The sequence below is a fragment of the Triticum dicoccoides genome, chromosome 6B, assembly GCF_002162155.2.
Source record: "Triticum dicoccoides isolate Atlit2015 ecotype Zavitan chromosome 6B, WEW_v2.0, whole genome shotgun sequence".
Taxonomy (NCBI): domain Eukaryota; kingdom Viridiplantae; phylum Streptophyta; class Magnoliopsida; order Poales; family Poaceae; genus Triticum; species Triticum dicoccoides.
Genome location: NC_041391.1, coordinates 195,372,782 through 195,395,407, shown reverse-complemented (window position 1 = coordinate 195,395,407; position 22,626 = coordinate 195,372,782). Strand labels below are relative to the sequence as shown.

Here is a 22,626-nt window from a genome sequence, read left to right as displayed (position 1 = left end):
GAAGTGCGTCTTCATAGAATACCCAAAGGTAACTATTGGGTACACCTTCTATCACAGATCTGAAAGCAAGATTCGTTGCTAAGATGGATCCTTTCTAGAGAAGGAGTTTCTCTCGAAAGAAGTGAGTGGGAGGAAAGTAGAACTTGATAAGGTAATTGTACCTTCTCCCAAATTGGAAAGTAGTTCATCACAGAAATCAGTTCCAGTGATGCCTACACCGATTAGTGAGGAAGTTAATGATGATGATCATGAAGCTTCAGATCAAGTTACTACCGAACCTCGTAGGTCTTCCAGAATAAGATCCGCACCAAAGTGGTACGGTAATCCCGTTCTAGAAGTCATGTTACTAGACCATGATGAACCTACGAACTATGAGGAAGCGATGATGAGCCCAGATTCCGCGAAATGGCTTGAGGCCATGAAATCTGAGATAGGATCCATGTATGAGAACAAAGTATGGACTTTGATTGACTTGCTCAATGATCAGCAAGCCATGTTAAATAAATGGATCTTCAAGAGGAAGACGGACACTGATAGTAGTGTTACTATCTACAAAGCTCGACTTGTCACAAAAAGGTTTTCGACAAGTTCAAGATGTTGACTACAATGAGATTTTCTCAACTGTAGCGATGCTTAAGTCTGTCCGAATCATGTTAGCAATTGCCACATTTTATGAAATCTGGCAAATGGATGTCAAAACTGCATTCCTCAATGGATTCTTTAAAGAAGAGTTGTATATGATGCAACCAGAAGGTTTTGTCAATCCTAAAGGTGCTAACAAAATGTGCAAGCTCCAGCGATCCATCAATGGACTGGTGCAAGCATCTCGGAGTTGGAATATACGCCTTGATGAGTTGATCAAAGCATATAGTTTTATACAGACTTTTGGAAAGGCTTGTATTTACAAGAAAGTGAGTGGGAGCACTGTAGAATTTCTGATATTATATGTGTAAGACATATTGTTGATCAGAAATGATGTAGAATTTTTCTGCAAAGCATAAAGGAGTGTTTGAAAAGAGTTTTTCAAAGAAAGACCTCAGTAAAGCTACTTACATATTGAGCATCAAGATCTATTGAGATAGATCAAGATGCTTGATAAGATTTTCAATAAGTACATACCTTGACAAGATTTTGAAGTAGTTCAAAATGGAACAGTCAAAGAAAGAGTTCTTGCCTGTGTGGCAAAGGTATGAAATTGAGTAAGACTCAAATCCCGACCACGACAGAAAATAGAAAGAGAATGAAAGTCATTCCCTATGCATTTAGTCATAGGTTTTATAAAAGTATGCCATGCTATGGACCAGACCTATTGTATACTCTGCCCTGGTTTGGCAAGGGAGTACAATAGTGATCTAATAGTAGATCACTGGACAGCGGTCAAGAATATCCTTAGTGAGGACTAAGGAGATGTTTCTCGATTATGGAGGTGATAAAAGAGCTCGTCGTAAAAGTTACATCGGTGCAAACTTTTACACTGATCCAGATGACTCTAAGTCGCAATCTGGATACATATTGAAAGTGGGAGCAATTAGCTAGAGTAGCTCCGTGCAGAGCATTGTAGACATAGAATATTTGCAAAATACATACGGCTCTGTATGTGACAGACCCGTTGACTAAAAACTTCTCTCACGAGCAAAACATGATCATACCTTAGTACTCTTTGGGTGTTAATCACATAGCAATGTGAACTAGATTATTGACTCTAGTAAACCCTTTGGGTGTTGGTCACATGACGATGTGAACTCTGGGTGTTAATCATATACAGATATGAATATTGGTGTTAAATCACATGATGATGTGAACTAGATTATTGACTCTAGTGCAAGTGGGAGACTGAAGGAAATATGCCCTAGAGGCAATAATAAAGTTATTATTTATTTCCTTATATCATGATAAATGTTTATTATTCATGCTAGAATTGTATTAACCGGAAACATAATACATGTGTGAATACATAGACAAACATAGTGTCACTAGTATGCCTCTACTTGACTAGCTCGTTTATCAAAGATGGTTATGTTTCCTAACCATAGACAAAAGAGTTGTCATTTGATTAACGAGATCACATCATTAGGAGAATGATGTGATTGACTTGACCCATTCCGTTAGCCTAGCACTTGATCGTTTAGTATGTTGCTATTGCTTTCTTCATGACTTATACATGTTCCTGTAACTATGAGATTATGCAACTCCCGTTTACCGAAGGAACACTTTGGGTGCTACCAAACGTCACAACGTAAGTGGGTAATTATAAAGGAGTACTACAGGTGTCTCCAAAGGTACATGTTGGGTTGGCGTATTTCGAGATTAGGTTTTGTCACTCCGATTGTCAGAGAGGTATCTCTGGGCCCTCTTGGTAATGCACATCACTATAAGCCTTGCAAGCAATGTAGCTAATGAGTTAGTTACGGAATGATGCATTACGTAATGAGTAAAGAGACTTGCCGGTAACGAGATTGAACTAGGTATTGGATACCGACGATCGAATCTCGGGCAAGTAACATACCGATGACAAAGGGAACAAAGTATGTTGTTATGCGGTTTGACCGGTAAAGATCTTCGTAAAATATGTAGGAGTCAATATGGACATCCAGGTTCCGCTATTGGTTATTGACCAAGAATAGTTCTAGGTCATGTCTACATAGTTCTCGAACCCGTAGGGTCCACACGCTTAAGGTTTCGATGACAGTTATATTATGAGTTTATGAGTTTTGATGTACCGAAGGAGTTCGGAGTTCGGAGTCCCGGATGAGATCGGGGACATGACGAGGAGTCTCGAAATGGTTGAGACGTAAAGATCGATATATTGGACGACTATATTCGGAGTTCAGAAAGGTTTCGAGTTATTCGGGTATTTTTCGGAGTACCGGAGAGTTACGGGAATTCGCCGGGGAGTATATGGGCCTTATTGGGCCATACGGGAATTGAGGAGAGAGGCCGAAAGGAAGGAGGCGCGCAGCCCCCCTCTGGTCCGAATTGGACAAGGGGTGCAGCCCCTCTTTCCTTCCTCCTCTCCCCCTCTTTCCCCCTTCTCCTACTCCAACAAGGAAGGAGGGAGGCCTACTCCCGATGGGAGTAGGACTCCCCTTGGCGCGCCTCTCCCTGGCCGGCCGCCTCCTCCCCTTGCTCCTTTATATACGGGGGCAGGGGGCACCCCATAGACACACAAGTTGATCTACAGATCGTTCCTTAGCCGTGTGCGGTGCCCCCCTCCACCATATTCCACCTCGGTTATATCATCGTGGAGTTTAGGCGAAGCCCTGCACCGGTAGAGCATCATCATCGTCACCACGCTGTCGTGCTGACGGAACTCATCCCCGAAGCTTTGCTGGATCGGAGCCCGGGGATCGTCATCGAGCTGAACGTGTGCTGAACTCGGAGGTGCCGTACGTTCGGTACTTGGATCGGTCGGATCGTGAAGACGTACGACTACATCAACCGCGTTGTCATAACGCTTCCGCTTACGGTCTACGAGGGTACGTGGACAACACTCTCCCCTCTCGTTGCTATGCCATCATCATGATCTTGCGTGTGCGTAGGAAATTTTTGAAATTACTACGTTCCCCAACAGTGAGGTCGAGTTGGCCATCACATCAGCCCCTAGCATCGGCCCATCGGAACCGACGGGCGACCAGCCTGTGTATGACACAGGATATTGGTCTGCGGCCGTTGACATAAGTGAACACGTGGAGGGATTGCCGGAGGCGCTCGATGATGACGATCACTCTTCCGCGTATTCCGAGTCAAGCGAAGAAGAAGATGTTCCTCCCCAGAGGGCGGTCGCGGTGTCACTGCAACCTGGGTTTTTACAGGATATGAGCATCACAAATGAATTTCACTCTGTTTCTGGCCTAGAAGCGGGGAGTCTGGAGGTTGGGCAGGTTTTCCTAGACAAGAAGTCTGCTTACCAAGCAATTAATAGGTATGCAATCGCCCTCCACCGCCAGCAAAAAGTGAAGCAGTCTGATAAAAAAGAGTTGAAGGTCATATGCATCCACACCGCGAAAGGTTGCCGTGGAAGAGTTCTCGCTAGACTGAAGCCTGGGGTATGTCAGTCATGGCATATCACAAAAATAGTGCAGCATAGTTATGAGCAAACTGGGACTCTTTCAAATCACTGCAATGTGACGGCAAGATATGTGGCACAGGTGATGGAAACAATTGTGCAGGGAAGTCTCAACATTAGTGTTAGGGCTTTGCAAAAAGATGTAGAAGATCAGATTGGCTTCCCTGTCAGCTACAGCAAGGCTAGGCATGCGAAGGAAAATATATTCAAGAACTTGTATGGAACCTATGAGGAGGCCTATTCTTATGCCCCCAGAATGCTTCATCAGATAGCAAGTGCTAATAGGGGGACTCAAGTTTGGCGGAGAGAACGTCAGAACCCAAAGAACCCGGGTGAGCTAATCCTGGACCGCTTATTCTGGGCATTCGCCCAGACTATACAAGCCTTCAGGCAGTGTCGCCCGGTATTATCAGTTGATGGTACCTTTCTCACTGGAAAGTACAAGGGCACACTATTGGTGGCGATTGCAGCAGATGCAAATAATCAGCTTCTTCCTATTGCATACACACTGGTCGAGAGCGAGAACAAAGATAGCTGGTTGTGGTTCCTGAGCTGCATGAAGATGGGTGTCGTGAAAGAGCGTTTAGGTGTTTGCATCATCTCTGATCGCAACACAAGATTATTAAGTGCTCTCGACATAATTAAGCAGTCGTCAGAAGAGTGGAAGTGGCCTGATCTAGAGGGAAGGTGGTGCATGCGGCATTTGGCAGCAAACTTTTACTCCAAATTCAAGAATAAGGATTGGTTCAAGTTATTCAAGAGGATGTGCATGCAAAAAACTCAAGCCAAAATGAATGCCATCTGGGCAGGTATCAATGGTGAGATCGAGCGCGCGGCCTTGCTGCAGAGAGAAGACGGGAGGGGTCGAAGGACGGCCATAAATTTGAGCCAGTGGATCGGCGAGAATTGCCCTGATTTGTCCAAGTGGGCGCAGGCTCACGACACCGGGCTCGGTATGGAATAATGACCAGCAACATGTCAGAGGTGTACAATGGTGTTCTTAAAGGGGTGAGAGCCTTGCCTATCACAGCCCTAATTGAAGAAACTTGGAACCGGACACTGTCATACTTTGTAGACAGGGTTACCGTGGCTAAAGCACAAGTTGAATTGAACAAGCCATGGTCCGAGAAGATGCAAAGACATCTGGACGAGAACACAAATAAGTCCCAAAGCCATGGTTGCAGGAAAGTGGACGCACTTAGGAATAAGTGTGAGGTCAATGTGCGAGCCAAGTACGTTAAGGGTCACCACAAAGAATCCAAAAAGCAAACTGTCACCCTCGGCCCAACGTCATGTGAGTGCACGTGTAACAAGCCCAAGATTGAGGGCTACCCTTGTAGTCATGTGCTCCGGGAGGCTGCAGATCAAAAAATCAGTGTTGAGCCATACATATCACCGTACTTCAACATGTACAATCTGTACAACACTTGGAACGGTGAGTTCTGCGCCTGGGGCATTGATATGAACTACAAAATAATGTTGCCAGATGGGCCAAAATGGGTTCCGAACGCCGACTTGATGAGAACCGCCAAGGGACGACGTCGGTCTAGGCGTCATCGCAATGACATGGACCATAGCCAGATGGGAGAACCAAGGCGATGCCGCGTTTGTAGGTGTCCTAGACATCCATGCAGGGAATGCCCGTATCGAGCGAACAACACCGCATGATGTTGATTTATCTGTACTCGCTATGTCTACTTATATTTGTACTATACTTTTATTAATTTAAATTGAATCTGTTTGTATTATTGAATCTCTTTGTGTTATTGTATTTATATTTATTTTAAATTGAATCTCTTTGTATTATTGTACCTGTGATGTTAACTTCAGCTAATTAATGTAAATTATATCTCTTTGTATTATTGAATCTCTTTGTGTTATTGTATTTATATTTATTGTACATTGAATCTCTTTGTATTTTCTTTGTATGTTTGTGTGCAGGTTATGGTTGAAGTGCCGCGGCTTTTGGAGGGGCCCCATGACGCCGGCCACCGTTGCCATCTATTTTTGAATCCAAATAAAGAACATGATTATCGGAGTTTCAGACTTCGAACCATAAAGAAAACCTGGCCAATACACAATTATTTCATTCCTCACCTTGACGCTTATGGACTACATGCTTTTGCTAGGCTCACATCAAGCGAAGATCAATCCCAGTTACGTTTGGACCCATCCCTTTTGACATCCCTCGTTGACCGGTGGAGACCTGAAACCCACACCTTTCACTTTCGTTTTGGGGAGCTTGCACCTACACTGAAAGATGTTTCTATGATCCTTGCTCTACCTCCTGGCGTGGCGGCAGGTGCCACGTGTCGCCTATCGCGCCTGCCGCCACCACTGAGGGGGTCCTTTTTGTCAAACTGATCCAGAGGTAGTCTTTTTTGCCACATTTTTTAGGACCCCCTCAACGGTGGCAGATAACTACATGGCCTAGACTGAGCTTGTGTTTACAAATAGGCTAGGTAATGTTTTGTACATGTATGTAACGCGAATTGAAAAGTAAACCTTCTTTCTTTTCCTTTTTCTACATCGATCTTTTTCTTACCATTTTCTTTTTTTCTTCTTTCTAGTTTTTTTCATGGTAATACGTGTCTTATTTATAAAATAAAGATGCGGTTATAAGGCACATAAGCACCGACATTACAACACTAAAAAGCAGTGGCGGATGTACAGGGTGGCCAGGGTGGGTCGCGGCCCATCCTGGGATTTTGAAACTGCTTGTATACCTATATCTCTAATTTGGGCCAGAGAGCAAAAAAAAGGCCCACTAATCTATACAGGGACGAACGCACGAGGAGAACCCTCGCGCCCCTCGCGCAACAACTCGTCTTCGTTATGACCGAACTCGACACCCAGCCGGCCAGCCACCTCGCCGTCGCGGCTTCGCCATTCCTCGTGGCTTCGCCGGTCGCCCGCCACCCACCGGAGCTCGGAGCCCCCTGCCCTGTGACTGGCCGCCCGCGTAGTCCAGCCGCACCCCTGCCCTGCGCTCCGGCGGTCCGGATTCCCGCCGGCCCGGGCGCCACCCAGCAAAGCCCAGCCAAGCCACCACGGCGGCAAACAAGTTATAGGTACTTTTTGCCCCAATTTCAGACTTAGGGTTTTCCTTTTTGCCCCCAATTTCAGACTAGGGTTTGCCTTTTTGCCCCAATTCCCTTTACATGAAGTGATGAACACATAGATAATTTTGCACAAGTACTTTAATATGTTCAAATCGGTCTATATGCAGAAATGATGTAAAATTTTAGTTGGCTTGAATGAAACCACAAAGGATTGAATTCAGCCTCAATTACTTTCATTATACCTTCATGACAATGCAGAAGCGTAAGCAAGAAACATAGGCTTTTTGAACTTCTCAAGGTATGTCTATGGTCCATATAGTATGTACTATGTAGGCTTATTTATGCAAAAATTAGTCTTAAGAATTCTAGTGTGTTTGTAAGACCATATTGATATATTTCTATGTGATACCGAGAACTAGTTAGAACGTTCACATGTCATATTTTTGTCAAAAATTTTTGGGGGGCGGACCACCCTGACGACAAATGCTAGCTCCGCCACTGCTGAAAAGATATGATAATCGTATGCAAAATACCAGCGCTTGTTCCTCTTCTTCGACACCACCGAAGCGGCCATCAAAGGGAAAGAAAACAGATCACCTCTTCACCCGAGCTCGGCGCAGCTCCATCGCTGATCAGCAACTTTACGGACCTCGAAAGTAGTTTGCCAGAAGCAAAACCATTGTCGTTGAAAGAATCAGACCGGGGCAACATGTCCCCGAACACGCCATCAAACTCTAGATCTGACACCCCCGCACGACAACAACGTCGAAGGAGCAAACCAGAACTCTCAGCCACCAACCACAAACCCAGCATGGGATGCACCATCTTCCAGCTGTCACTTGCGCAGACAACCATGTGCGCGTACTCCTGGACGACAAAACCTCCCTGCTCCACCATGACGTCGGAGACAACACCACAACAATGGGGACGGAGCAGAAGGAGAGGCACACCTGATGGAGTCGCTGTCGTCGCCTTGCCAACACCATCCATGAACCCTAATACAGCCGATCTGAAGGATCGACAAACACACGATGCCATCAACTCCGAGACGCCGCCATGAAGGGCACAACCAATGTGGGAGTGAAGCTGAGGCGGATTTTTCGTCTGGGCGCCGCTCCCACTACCCCAAAGGCGCACCACGACCTACAAATCCAAAATCTAACTACGGAGCGGAGGAACGGGGTCCCTCCTCCCTCCTGCATCCGGAGCAGCCAGAGGGAGAGGGGGCCAACGCCCTGTCCGGCTGAGATCGGAGGAAGAAAATCGCCTCCCTAGTCGCCTGGCGCGGCGGCGGCTGGGGTAGGGAAGAGGATATCAAGAAGCCTATTTTTCTTTTCTAGTCTCAATGACTCATCTACTCTGTTAGTATGGTTATATACGCACTGTCTAGCGGATAATTTAGGTACAAACATCAGGATAACTTTTTTGCCTAGTGAAAAAGTTGTTAAATACACAGCTTGGCGACTTCAATATAAATAACATGGCAATATACGCACAACAGATCAGAAAAACTTAGGCAAATACATCACGATAACTTTGACCTGAGGAAAAGATTTATCATAAACATACCTGACAACTTAATTATCAAAAACATATCGTGACAATTTCTGTATAAAATAACATGGTAATATACACACAACTTACCTGGTAGCTTAGCACAAACACCACGATAACTTTTACCCGAGGAAAAATTTTGTTGAAGACACCCGCTATAACTTCTGTATAAATACCATGGTAATATACGCATAACAGTGATGACTTATGTACAAGCACCATGGTAACTTTGAACAAAAGAAAAAAGGTTGTTGAAAACGTAACCCCAGTTACTTTTGTGTAAGTATAAACGCTACAGACCTAATAATTTAGGTACAAACATCACGGTAGCTTCTACTTGGGGAAAAATTTGTTGAACACACATTAACGATAGCATATGTATTAATAGCATGGTAGACAGTACTGGTGGGGTGTTGAGAAAGGGAAAAGAAACATAGCGTGGCTGAGTTGGGATAGAATGATGCTACCAATATCTAAGGGCGATATGGGGTTCCGCGACATGCAAGCGTTCAATTAGGCTCTCGTCGCCAAACTAGCTTGGAGATTGTTGGATACTCCAGGCCGTCTTTGTGCAAGGTTGATGCGGGCAAAATACTATCCTAAAGGTAATCTGCACGCGTCCCAAAAAAATGTTTATACAATGCACAAAAATGTTTGTTTAATGCAAAAAAATTACAATTCAAAATATGTTACAACTTATATTTAAAACGTTGAAAAAACATCTATTTGGAAAAATGTTAACCGTGCAACAGACATACAGTGTATATGAGAAACATAGACATCAAAATATATATTTGAAAATAATGCTAATATTGTGTTTAAAAAATGTGAGATGTCTATTAAAATAATGTTTCAGATGTATATGAATAACGTACAGCGTGTATCAGGAAAAAGTAGACATCGAAACATATTTTTTTTGAAAAAATTAATCATGTGCTTTAAAAAAGTTAAATGTGTATAAAAATGTTTCAAATGTACACGAAAAAATTATGTTATGTTTGAAAGAAAGTAAACATGTGTTTTAAAAAACAGAAATACTAAAAATTAACTGTCAGATTTATAGCCATGGCAAATCAAATGTTTTTCACGACAGTTTATGTTGACACGAGGATGGAAATTTTGTTGGCAAGCACGGCAATTCCCCGGCAAAAAAATAAACTAGGGTAGATTTTCTGCTCGCCAATTAAAATTGCCATCTTCGGCAAACATAAATTGCCATAAAAAAATGTTTGATTTGCCATGCTAAAATAATCTGACGTCATATTTTTAGTGGATACTAGAAATGGTGAAGGAAAAAAACAAAGAGAATACCAAGAAAGAAAAATGAAAAAGAAAAAATAAAGAAAAATGAAAAACCATTGCAAAACAGTAGAACACGGTAAAAATCGAGAAAGAACCAACGAAAACCGAGGGAAAAATTAAAAAACCAACAAAAGAAACTGAAGGAAAAAAACAGAAAAAGGCAAAACAGTGCAAAATGGTGCTACATCACTGTGTCGGCCTAGTACTGCAGCGACCCGACACTTGGCGACTACTTTGGGCTACCAGCGGCCCCGCCTAACCCAGTCGAGTCGGCCGGCGACGGCAGCCTCCTCTCTCCGCTCGCCGGTCGCCACTGCTTCCGCTTTGCCTCCGGGCTCGTCGGCATCCACCTCCTCCGGCCGCACGCTCGCGCACCTCACCAGCGTCGCCTCCTGTGACTAGGCGACTCCAGTCTCCACTCGTCACTGCTCCCGCGCCGCCTCCGATCTCACCGACATCCATCCGTCCCGGCCGCACGCCTGTGCACATCACCAGCGTCGCCTCCGTGGTAACAATCCCTCCCTCTTTCCTGGCCGACCCCTTATCGCCGCTTAAGCCCCTATCTCTGGGGGCTTTAGGTCTTAATCAGCTTCCGGAACCCTAGACTTTTGCAGTGGCACCTACTAATTTCATAACGCCGTAGTCATATTTGGTGAATAGTACAATGAAAATCGAAAAAAAAATGCCCACTTGATGCGAACCTGTTGTCTCTATTGTGCATATTTGGGTGTTCTTGCTCGCCTGATTATTGGGCAACATGATAAGCATACTCCCCTGTTGTTGTTGCAGACAAAATGTGACGCCTGCCCTCAGTGATGCCGCAGAAGTTGCGCGTTGCCGCATCCAGTGATGGTGTGCTGCCTGAAGACATGCTGCTTCAAATCCTTGTGCGCCTCCCGGCAAAGACGGTATGCCTCTTCCGAGCGGTCTGCCGATCCTGGAGGTCCCTCCTCTCAGATCTGCTCTTTGTTGCAGCGCACAAGTCCCACCACTCTGGGCCACTAATCGCCACATGTAGTAGATTGTATGGAAGCGGCACCATTGACATTCTGGACTTGTCTGGCTCTGTTGTTAAACGGATAGCCACCAGCATGGCTGCTCCCAGGTTGGTGCGCACATGCCGCTTGGACCTTATATGTGTCACCGGAAGTAACCACTTTGCGGCCTGCCATGTGATCAACCCTGCCACAGGGGATACGTTTGCATTGCCCATTCACCGTGCAAAGGAGCATGCACATGTGGAACATTTCTTCCCAGTATCATTTGACTTTGGACAGGTTGGCTCCACGGGAGAGTACAAGGCTATACGCTGTGTCAGTATCGACAATTCCGATAGCGAGTCGAGCCCGATGGTCTGTGAGGTCATCACCCTTGATGATGGTCGCCACGCAAGATGGAGGGGCAAACAGGGCCCTCCGGCCCCTATCGCAAGTAAGCGTGACAAAAGTGTCACTGTCAAAGGAGTTGTCTACTTCTTGCTGGAATTTTGACGTCCCACATTTTCTGGCGACCATGTCGAACCGGGTAGCATGGCTTTGTTCAACCTTGAGACAGAGGAGTGGATGGGGATTGTCAAAGGTCCAATGTCAGTGCGCAGCTTTGTTGAGGATAGCAATGGCAGGTCCAGTTACGTTAGTCTAGACTTGGAGCTATCACTGGTATGTTTGGATGGGTTCTTAGGTAAGGCCCACGATTCTGAATATTGCCCTTGGGACTTATGGTTTTTGATGGATATTGAGAAATGTCTCTGGAATAAAAGGTACAGCATAGATCCCCAACGTGAAAATCTCTTTGCTCAACCAGTGGACATTCTAAATGATGGGAGGATAGTCATCTCTGCACCAGGATTGCTAAGGTTGTATAATCCAGTTACCAAGACTTACACTGATTGTGGGATGAGGAAATCCTCATCTGTTGGTACTTACACTGGAAGTCTATTGTCTTCAGAGAGCACGTTCACTTCTGAGGTGAGTGTTATCCTCATATACTTTGGAATTATGTATGTATGTTTGTACTGTCCTTACTATTATTTGCTTTTATCATTGTATCTTGGAGATAATTTTCTAGGTGATGTGGGGAACACCTGTGGGTTAAAGAATTATAGCTGCATTTTTAGGAAAAACAGTTGTTGCAGCGTCATAGGTGTGACACACAACATTAGCATATGGATTTTTCCATTTATTTATGGTCATGTTTTTCAATCGATTCTATGCCCTTCAAATTGATTTATATGTATTTGTAGGTATCATATAATGGTTATTAGGTCTGATTGATGGTACTTATTCTATATTCAGATTTTTATTGTAGTGTCAAGAGCCTACCCCAACTTGTTTGGAACTAAAGGCTTTGTTGTTGTTGTTGTTGTCAAGCTGTTCAGTTTTGGGCAATTGCAGATTATAATCCCTTCTTTTTAGAATGGAAATTATGGTCACATTGATAAATTTAGAATGCTGACTATATGATGGATCTTTTTGAGAAGTGGGTCTTATTCAAAGATCCACCAGTGAGAGTATCACATTTAAGAAGTGTCCGTCTGTCGATGTGTGTCATAGCACTCAGATATAGAATTAAAAAAAAGGATCTGATTTGCCATGGTCGCTACAAACCTACCTACAGCACCGATGTTCAGATTTGTGCAGTTTACTTTTGTGGCTGCTCGTCCTATTTATATGCCGTTGGTTAATTATGTTATAGATTGACAGGTTATCTACATTTTATGGTTGTCTAGTTTGTGTACTCTTCTTCTTTCCGGTTTGTGACACATACACATACTCCACCCTTTCGGGTTTGTAAGGCTGAATGCGTATTCTGAGATTTACTTTGACCATCAATAAAGTGGCAGACCGGTGCATGTAGCTCCCGCTTGCGCAGGGTCCAGGGAAGGGTGACTTTGGGTCTATTGTACGCAGCCTTTCCCTACATTTCTGTAAGAGGCTGTTTCCCGTGACCTCATGGTCACAAGGCAGCAGGCAGCAGGCAGCAGCTTTACCATTGCGCCAAGGCTTTACTTTGACCATCAATATTATATGAAATGTATGCCTTGAAGATTATACCATTGGAAACTTCTTTCAAAATTCAATGGTATTACTTTTTGTGGCATACATATCACATATTATTGGTCTAAATAATGGTCAAAGTAAATCTCGAAATACATATTAGGCCTCATAAACCCGGATAGAGGAAGTGCATACTTTTTTGTCCCAATGAATTTAAGTAAACTGCCAGCCATGCTAGATTGGGAGATTGATAATGAAATATCAAGAATGGATAATGAGTAGTGATTGGTAATGAAATCAAGAACGAATGATGAGTAGTGATTTTCACAATATATTTTGAATTGGTTCAGAACTGTAGTGTGGTAGGTTGTGACATCCACATCTAGGATCATTTTGGTATTACTATATCTCTGGGTTTGACTGCAGATCTGACGCACCCCTTTTTTGTTACAGGCTGAACGATGCACTACCTGCGGCTGCTATTTCACCCTCGAAGCCGATAAATATTCTGACACCTGTGAAGATTGTATGTGGCGTGCATATGCATGGTCATGTTGAACTTCCCGGGCATCTTTTCGCCATGGCCCATATTGGCTCTAGGTGTGTATGCACTATGCAGCGCACACCATTTTTGCATTTGGAAGGCGGTGGTGAACTGGGCATCCATTGGTTTTTACCAACTGCCAATAGACAATTTCAAGTATGATTCAACAAATTTAGTTTTCAAATGCTTCCCTGGTTGGATTTTGGAGAACGCTGTTGCGAGTCTTTTCTTGATGGAGCTTGTTTTGAAACATATGTTAGGTACGGAAGAAAATATGCTTCATCTTGTGATTTCCTGATGCAGTATATGGATTTACCATTGTGGACCTAGAAAAGAGTGAAGCCTTGTGGAACAAAAAATCTGGAACCTGTGGCAAGAAATCTGGCGCTGCTCTCTTCCAAGCGTGAGCCTAGCGTCGCCTATAACGGGCGGAACAAGCCGATCTAGCCGGCCGCACAAGTCAGGATTTTGTTGTTTGTTTTTGACATTGTTCCAAAGTAGTGTACGGACTAGTGGAAAATACCGTGATGAACCTGATATGGGATTTTTTTTTAGCAATTTGACTTACTGCCGTACTCGTATAAATTTTTTGACAAAGAAAAACTCCACCTAAAAATCTGGGTGAACAAAATAAAGTTAAAGGACAATATAAAGTGAATAGTAATTCTATTATATTGGTACGGATTCACTTTATAAAGGCCAAGATTTTGTTTATAGAGTTAATATATATTCCCTCCGTTCCAAAATACTTGTCTTTCTAGGCATTTCAAATGGACTCAACATACGGACGTATGTAGACATATTTTAAAGTTTAGATTCACTCATTTTGCCCCGTATGTAGTTACTTGTTGAAATCTCTAGAAAGACAAGTATTTAGGAACGGAGGGAGTAGTGAATAGTAACTCTAATAGAGTAACTCTAATAAAGTTAAAGGACAATATAAAGTGAATAGTAACCCTTTATATTGTCCTCTAACAAAAACGCATGACAAACATATATGCCCTTGCACTCTAATATAAAGTTAAAGGACAATATAAAATGAATAGCAAACAAGAAATCCACAAAAACGTCACTAGAAAGAATATAGACAAAAAAGAAAACCCGACACGGCGTGTAGCCACACCCAAAGGCTTACTAGCAAAATGTATAGATTTGTGATAAAAATGCAAACTAATACAAATTATGCACATCCTAGTGCAAATTTATTTGTACTATTTTTTCGGCGACCATTTTCAGGGGTTTAAGCCATACGAGGTGGGTCAGGTGGCCATCAAGGTTTAAGGGTGTGTTTAGTTTCAGTCATCAAGTGGAACGACATGGGTTGGACCCGTCCCTGGGCCTCGTTCAAGCGTTTGGTTAGCAAATGAACAGAACCCACTCGTTCCCACCGAACGAATATTCCGTGTATATCCAGAACTAAGCCATGCCTCCAAATTGGACGGACCACGCGGAACGGGCGCCTCCTTCCCCTCCCCCCGACTTGCACGCAGCCTCAAAATCTCAGCGCCGCCACTCCCCCGACTCCCACCTCGCTCATTCTCCGTGTATATCCAGAACCAAGCCATACCTCCAAAGAATCAAAACTCCCTCTCTCTCTCTCTCCAAAAAGAAAAAATACCAACCATCGTCCGGCTGGGAAGCATGGCAGTTGCGAACGACTTGCATGGCAATTTATGTTGGCTGAGGATGACAAATTTATTTGCCAAAGATGATAAATCCGCCTAAGTTTAGTTTTTTATTAGGATTTACCGTGCTTGCAAACTAAATTCGTCATCCTCATGACAATATAAACTGCCGTAAAACACCTTCTATTTGCCACCTTCCTAGCGAACGTCGGGTTTATAGCATTATAAAAAACAAAGGATGGTATATTTCGCTCAGAAAAAACGATGGGATTATCCACCGGCCTATGGAAGACCAGGTTCCTTCGAGAGGACGCTCGGCCTCGCGCACCGGCGGACGGAGCCCCCGACTTCAAAATTCAAAATTTTCCAATGGCCACGTTCCTCTTTCGCCCCCCTTTTCACGGCCGCCTCCGCCCCCTCCGCCGCCTCCTCCTCCCCCAGCCCGAACCCCTCTTCCTCCCCAGCAGAACCCTCCGCCTCCGCTCCCCCAGGCTCACCATGGCCTCCTCGCCTCCTCCCCCTTCGTCCCCATCCACCTCGACGCTCCCGCCGCCGCCCGAGTGGCCCTGCGCCCGCTGCACGCTCCGCAACCCGCGGAGCGCCGCCGCCTGCGCCGCGTGCGACGCCGCGCGTCCCGTGGACGTCGACGACGCGTCGCTGGGCCAGTCCGCCGTCGTCGCCTCTTCGTCGTCTCGCCCGCTCCCGCCGGCCCAGTGGTCCTGCGCCCGCTGCACGCTCCTCAACCCCGGGAGCTCCGCCGCCTGCGCCGTCTGCCGCGCCGCGCGTCCCGTGGCCGTTGACGACGGCGACGACCTGGACTTCTCCGCCGTCGCCGGCGCCTCGTTCCTCCCGCTTCGTCGGGACCCGAGGAACATAGGTCGCTCTGATGCCGCGATGAAGTTAGCTCGCGCGGCGTCGCCGGACGCTGTCTGCGAGCGCGCCGGCTCAAACGAAAGGGATAAGACTGCCGCCGAAAAAGGTTCATCTAGGGTTATATATATATTTTGCTTATTCTGTATGCAAAATAATCTTTACTTTGAGTTCTCTATCAAGATTCTTCTACAGTATCTAGGATTGAATTAAAAAGGGTTGTTTTGATTTTGTGTGCTTTAAGAAAATAAATATTGGAGTTCTTCTAGTTATTGAATGTGCAAAAACCGATTCTCCGTTGTGTTCTCCTGATCGATGCTGTCTTTTTATCTGAATCTTTTCGAATGTTATTTTGTAATCTTTCTTGTTTTTGGATGAAATGTTGGGATCTTATACAAATTTCAGTCTGACACATCTTAAATCACGGCAAGTTGACTATAGTTAGTGAGGTAAAAGAGAGTAATGCTCCTGATTGCCCTTAAATCGTTTGTTAAGAGAGTTGGATACCTATGGTACAATCAACCTGAGTAATTAGGAGCGAGTAATAATGCTAATGGCATATGTAAATGGGCTTAAATTCCCATGTCAGATGACCACAGATAGAATTTCAAAACATGGAAACTATATGAGAAAATTGATGTACTATGATGAGAGATATATCTGATCTTCATTGTGTTTGAGGCTTTAGCATGGTTGCTAAGTAGTGCTCCCCTCTGTAAACTTTTATAAGACATTTTAGGTCAAACGTCTTATAAAAGTACGTCTTATAAATGTTTACAGAGGGTGTACAACATAGAGCTTGCAGTTTCTGCCTAAATGTATTACTTTTTCATGCAAAATAACGTCACTTTGTTATGTCAAATTTCTTCTACAATATGACCTTGTCAATGCAATAATATTTCCTTTGGTTTATCTAGGGTGCTCTAGGAAGAGAGGCCACACAGCAACGTCAGACATCGTACACGAGGGCGACGGCTCGAACAAAATTGATGAGACGGCCACTGAAAAAGGTTTTTTCTAGGGTTAAAGTAAAAAAGGATTATTTTGATTTTGCATGTTTTTTGACAAATCAAGTACTGGAGTTTTTCTGCTTATCTATAAATCTATAATTAGTGAGGTAAAAGAAGAGTAAATGCTCCTGATTGACCTCATATTGTTTCATAGTGGACTCGAGTAAACTATTTTAAAGTCAAGCTGTATAATTGGGAACGAGTAATAATGTAAATCAAATCTTGGAAGGGGCTTAAATTCCCATGTCAAATGGGCACATATGGAATTTCACAACATAGTAAACTACCTAAGAAAATCGATGTACAATGATGAGGGATATATTGGTATTTGATTTTTGCTCCAATTTGTGTTCACTTGAATTGTATTTGAGCCTTTACCATGGTTACTAATTAGTACTCCCTCCGTCCCAGATTACTTGTCTTAGATTTGTCTAGATACGGATGTATCTAACACTTTTTTAGTGTTAAGTTTACGATATATTCGTATCTAGATAAATCTAAGACAAGTAATTTGGGATGGAGGTAATACAACACAGGGTTTGCAGTTTCTGCTTAATGTATTACTTTTTTATATAAGATAATCTTGACTTCCTTCTCAAATTTATTCTACAGCATGACCTTGTCTGTGCAATAATATTTACTTCATTTATCTAGAGTGCTCAAGGAAGAGAGGCTGCGTAGCGTCAGCAGACATCGTCCATGAGGCAAGGATTACGAGTCGACGAGTCGTTGAGTCGTTCCGAGGTTGAGACTCATAGACTAATCGGACTAGTCTTAGACTAGTGCTAGACTAGTCGACAAAGTACTGTAGTAGTCAACTACTAATACCTAGTAGCAGTATGTAGTAAACTCTACAACACATTACAGTATATACAATAAAACCAGCAGTAATAGCCAACGCTCGCCAGGCCCAGCCCAGTGCAGCTCAGCATGCCACCCCCAGCTGGCCCATTTGGGCCCAAGTAGCCAGCCTACTTAGCCTACTTCCTGTCCCAGCCTCTGTAACCCTAGCTTCCGATCGATCCCGTCGCCGCCGCCTGCGCCATCAGGCACAAAAGTGCGCGCGCGCGACCCGCGCCTCCGCCGTTGGCGAGCCCGCCGACCACCGCCGTGCATCCTCTCCTCTCTCTCTCTCTCTCTCTCTCGTCACAGGGCCACACGCGCCTACGGGGCACGGCCATGGCCGCCGCCCGAGCACGAGCTTCGGCCGGCTGCCGCGCCTTGCTTCGCCATCCGCCGTCCCGGCGGCGGGTCAGTGGGTGCTGGCGGTGGCCTCGTCCAGGCGGCTTGTTCTCATAGCTCGCTCTCCAATTTTCCCCTCCCAAATTTGAGTCGAGCGACTCAGACAACAGGACTAGTCCAGACTAGTCGTAGACTAGTCTCTCGACCGCTCGACTCACCGAATTAGTCTACACGAGATTTGCAGTCGACACCACAGTTGCGACTCATAGACTAGTCCATCGACTAGTCTCGACTAGTCCTTCGACTCGTAATCAGTGCCATGAGGACGCCGGCTCCAATGAAAGGGATGAGACAACCATCGAAAAAGGTTTATCTAGGGTTAAAGTAAAATGGATTTATTTATTTTGGTATGCCTTTTCTGAATGAAGTACTGGAGTTTTCTAGTTGTTGAATGTGCAAAAATCGCTCCTCTACTACATCTGTCCCTATAACGCATGGGTACAGCAATATGGATACGGACACTGCGATACGTCATTTTTTCAAAAACACAGATACGTTGGTACGTTTGTATATATATAATATTAGCTCCCTCCCAAAAAGATTGCCTTCGATTTATCTAGATACGGATGTATCTAACACTCAATGTATCTAGACAAATCTAAGACAAGCTTTTTGGGACAAGGGAGTAAATATTAAAAATATATAGAAATTGGTGTTTTTTATACAGCAATTCGTAAAATTGACAATTTCGGGTTGCATTTGGAGGAATCTGAGCAGCACTCAACATTTGGACTGCATTGACCAGGAGCTGTGGCAGTGCTCAGAATGGGTGATGGAGCAGCAGTGTCATGGAGCTCTCCTTGTCTGGTGTGGCCGCGCTCAGAACAGGGAAGAGAGCAGCGGCGGGCTGGCCTTCCTTACCTGTTTAGCGGTGGCACCAGCTCAGGTCGGGATGGAGGCAGAATTAGGAGAGAAAGAGGGAGGAGGGTGTCGTGGGTAGGGATAGTGGGATTTAGGACCCCTCAAAAAAAAATAGTGGGGTTTAGGGTTTTCCCGTCTTCGGCAGGTATCCCATGGGTATCCCACAGGTATCCCACAGGTATCCCATGGGTATCCCACAGGTATCTGAAATAATTTATTTTTTTGGAAAAGGGAAAATAGATGGATACATATCCGTTACGTTCCTGCAGGTATTTGGACATATCTGATGCGTACAAACGCTATGCCAGTTTCCAGAAGTATCCATGTAATCTAGGTCTCTCCTGATTCATCTTCTTTTCATCCGAATCTGTTCAAATGTTATATTGCAACATTGGACTTTCCCCCCTTCTTTTTTGATTTTCGGAATTTAAGCATGTCATCCTGAACGTTTTTTGATGGCAACTTTAGTTGCTGCGAGGTGGCAACTTTAGTTGTTAACACATGGCAACTTTGTTCCAGTTCGATTTTTTGTCAAAAAATTGCCATGTTTGTCAACATCGCCTTAACTAAAGTTGCCATGAAAAGAGTTCGGATTAGCATGCTTAAAAATCGAACGTTCGGGACTTATTGAGGTCCTAAAATTTTGGGATGCTACACAACTTTCAGTGCGACCCATCTTATTTCATGGCAAGTTATCTATAATTAGTGAGATAAAGGAAAAATAAGCATCCCAATTGCCCTCACATTGTTTGTTAACAGACTTGGATAAACTACGGCAAATCAACATGAGAGTAATTAGGAACGTGTAATAATGTCCGATGGCCACATATGGAATTTCACAATATGGTAAACTACCTAAGAAATGACAAGAGATATATTTTATTATTTTTTCACTCTAATTTTTTGTCATCTTCATTTTGTTTGAGGCTTTAGGACGGTTGCTAACTAGTACTCCCTCTGTCCCATAATTCTTGTCTTAGATTTGTCTAAATACGGATGTATCAAGTCATGTTTTAGTATTAGATACATCCGTATCTAAACGAATCTAAGACAAGAATTTTGGGACGGAGGGAGTACACCATAGAGCTTGAAGTTTTCTGCCTAAATGTTATTACTTTTTCTTTGTCTGTCAATGTCAAATCTCTTCTAGAATATGACCTTGTCCATGCACTAATCTTTCCTTTGGTTTACCTAGGGTGCTCGAGGAAGATAGGCCGCGTGACGTCGCCAGCCATTGTCCACGAGGGTGGTGGCTCGAATGAAAGGGATGAGCCAACTGCCAAAAAAGGTATATCTAGGGTTAAAATAAAAAAAGGACTATTGTAAATTTGTATGTTTTTAAAAATTAAATACTGGAGGTTTTAGTTGTTGAATGTGGAAGAATTGCTTCTGTATTACGTCTCTCCTGATTGATGGTGTCCTTTCATCTGAATCTGTTCAAATGTACTCCCTCCATCCCATATTAATTGTCATTCATCCGTTTGAACGACAATTAATATGGGACGGAGGGAGTAGTATATTGCCCACAGACTGATGCTGAGTAGTTCTATATAGTCTGTTTCCTGTTATGCTGAATATAACTCAGCATGAATGCATGATCCCTTTAAAAGTCACTAACAGATTTATCTTAGATATCGTATGTTCTTTGTCTTGAAACCCAGCATGAACTTATCTTGAAACCAGTGAACCCTTCTATGTTGTTTGTCTAAACTGATGAACAAAAGAAATATTTCTAGCTACTTTATGCAGGTTATTAGAGGCTAAATATTTATAATGCTTTCCACAGTAAATTCTGAAACTCATTTGGATAAGAAGACCATCAAAGTCATGACATACAACGTATGGTTTCGGGAGGATTTGGAACTGACGAAAAGGATGTATGCTCTTGGAAATCTTATTCAGCACCACAACCCAGATCTTATATGCTTCCAGGTCCAGAGTTTTTCAGTTTGAACTTATTGTTATTTCTTTTCCCCTTCTCAATTTCCCTGTGTAACTGCAGGAGGTTACACCAAACATATATATGCTTCTCCAAAAATCTGGCTGGTGGCAAGAATACAAATGCTCTCTGTCAGCTAGGATGGCCATGCAGAGGCAATATTACTGCATGCAGGTACTCACCGTGCTTCTCGCAAACTTCATATATGGGATGAGTGCAAGCATATGTGAATTTTGATTTACTCATCTTCTTCTACAGTTTACATGCAACTGTTAACTTTTAATCTCCATTAAAATAAAGTGTGCCTTTTATATTATGGCCACCAAGATGCACATATGACTAATCTGTTTATATAATGCCATGTAAAGCGCTACTGCTCTCAAACATTCTATTGCTCCCCTTTGTAGCTTTAGAGCATGTATCCTCTTATCATTTCATTCATGTATTTCAGTGATGTGATTCGATTGCAATAACTGCAGATGAGCAAGTTGCCCGTGAGTTCATTCGAATGCATGCCATTTTCCAACTCAGTCATGGAAAGGGAGCTGTGCATGGCAGACATCAACATTGGAGGTGCGACCAAGTTGGTGTTGGCCACAAGCCACCTGGAGAGCCCCTGCGCGTGGAATCAGATGTACAGCAAGGAACGAGTAACTCAGGCGAATGCATCCATGAGGATATTGGACAAGTTCCGCAACGTGATATTCTGCGGAGACATGAACTGGGACGACAAAGGCGACGGGCCATTCCCTCTCTCAGACGGCTGGGTCGATGCCTGGGCTGAGCTGAAGCCAGGCGAGGACGGCTGGACGTACGACACGCGGGCTAACGGTATGCTGGCAGGCAACCGCAAGCTGCAGAAGAGGCTGGACCGGTTTGTGTGCAAGCTGCCGGATTTCGAGATCAACACCATTGAGATGATCGGGAAGGAGGCGATACCTGGGATATCACACTACAAGGAGAAGACTGTCCGCAAGGTAGTCCAGAACATTGAGTATCCTGTGTTGCCTAGTGACCACTTCGGGCTTGTTCTGAGCATCACCTACGCATCATAGGGTTGAAAAGTATGTGTAAAAACGAGTATCACCTACGCATCACCTACGCATCACCTAGTAGTAGTAGTAGTGGCGGTGAATTTTGTAGCCCAATGGAAAGTACTCCTATCAAGTATCTCTACCCCTGGTTGAGAAGATAACTTAGAGACCGTTTCTGTCCCCTACTGTTTACTTCAGTTACTGGGGAAACATTCTCTCTTTATCGTGCTCAATTTTCGTTCTTGCACTACAGTGCCCAAGCAGGGGCTGCCTCCAGCAGGGGCTGGCCGTGTCACGCAAAATATGAAACGAAAGCATTACCTCGATGCTGGTATGAAACCCTAGTTCATCGATGTTCTTCGCTTGGTGTCGGAGTGACGGGCCACGGGTCTTCGCCTTGCTGCGCCCCAAGCTGAAGCTCCGCCCTTCGGGGGGCCGGCCAGCTCGACGGCCGCCACAGGGCGGCCAACCACCAGCCGACGGCACCACGAGCAGCCGACTCCATCCAGCTGGCCTCTAGA

The 22,626-nt window shown here is 44.3% G+C and overlaps 2 protein-coding genes across 4 annotated transcripts; both read left to right on the top strand.

Moving 5' to 3' along the window:
* The first annotated feature begins 10,206 nt into the window (after window positions 1-10,206).
* LOC119324990 lies at window positions 10,207-14,077 on the top strand. 2 transcript variants are annotated; one of them, XR_005157265.1, is made up of 4 exons: window positions 10,207-10,492; window positions 10,774-11,951; window positions 13,434-13,680; window positions 13,785-14,077. XR_005157265.1 is itself a non-coding variant. In XM_037598750.1 (3 exons), the coding sequence occupies exons 2-3, from the start codon at window positions 11,514-11,516 to the stop codon at window positions 13,536-13,538; spliced, it is 543 nt and encodes a 180-aa protein (XP_037454647.1). In that variant the 5' UTR covers window positions 10,207-10,492; window positions 10,774-11,513; the 3' UTR covers window positions 13,539-14,077. The 2 variants fall into 2 exon arrangements, 1 of the variants encoding a protein (XP_037454647.1); XM_037598750.1 differs by having other exon boundaries at window positions 13,434-14,077.
* Window positions 14,078-15,576: 1,499 nt separating this feature from the next.
* On the top strand, window positions 15,577-22,317 carry LOC119326270. Of its 2 annotated transcripts, XM_037599954.1 has the most exons (8): window positions 15,577-16,128; window positions 16,937-17,029; window positions 17,684-17,733; window positions 18,536-18,578; window positions 20,328-20,420; window positions 20,919-21,064; window positions 21,135-21,245; window positions 21,551-22,317. In XM_037599954.1, the coding sequence occupies exons 1-8, from the start codon at window positions 15,648-15,650 to the stop codon at window positions 22,124-22,126; spliced, it is 1,593 nt and encodes a 530-aa protein (XP_037455851.1). In that variant the 5' UTR covers window positions 15,577-15,647; the 3' UTR covers window positions 22,127-22,317. The 2 variants fall into 2 exon arrangements, with proteins under 2 accessions (XP_037455851.1, XP_037455852.1); XM_037599955.1 differs by lacking the exons at window positions 17,684-17,733; window positions 18,536-18,578.
* Window positions 22,318-22,626: the final 309 nt, after the last annotated feature.

What these genes read in the sequence shown, in the direction of transcription:
- LOC119326270 (XM_037599954.1), top strand. Translation starts at nt 15,648, where the DNA reads ATGGCCTCCTCGCCTCCTCCCCCTTCGTCCCCATCCACCTCGACGCTC. An exon ending in TGAGACGGCCACTGAAAAAG is followed by an intron (nt 17,030 to 17,683) that starts GTTTTTTCTAGG and finishes TCATTTATCTAG; the next exon opens with AGTGCTCAAGGAAGAGAGGC. An exon ending in TGAGCCAACTGCCAAAAAAG is followed by an intron (nt 20,421 to 20,918) that starts GTATATCTAGGG and finishes TGCTTTCCACAG; the next exon opens with TAAATTCTGAAACTCATTTG.
- LOC119324990 (XM_037598750.1), top strand. Translation starts at nt 11,514, where the DNA reads ATGGCTTTGTTCAACCTTGAGACAGAGGAGTGGATGGGGATTGTCAAA. An exon ending in AGAGCACGTTCACTTCTGAG is followed by an intron (nt 11,952 to 13,433) that starts GTGAGTGTTATC and finishes TTTTTGTTACAG; the next exon opens with GCTGAACGATGCACTACCTG.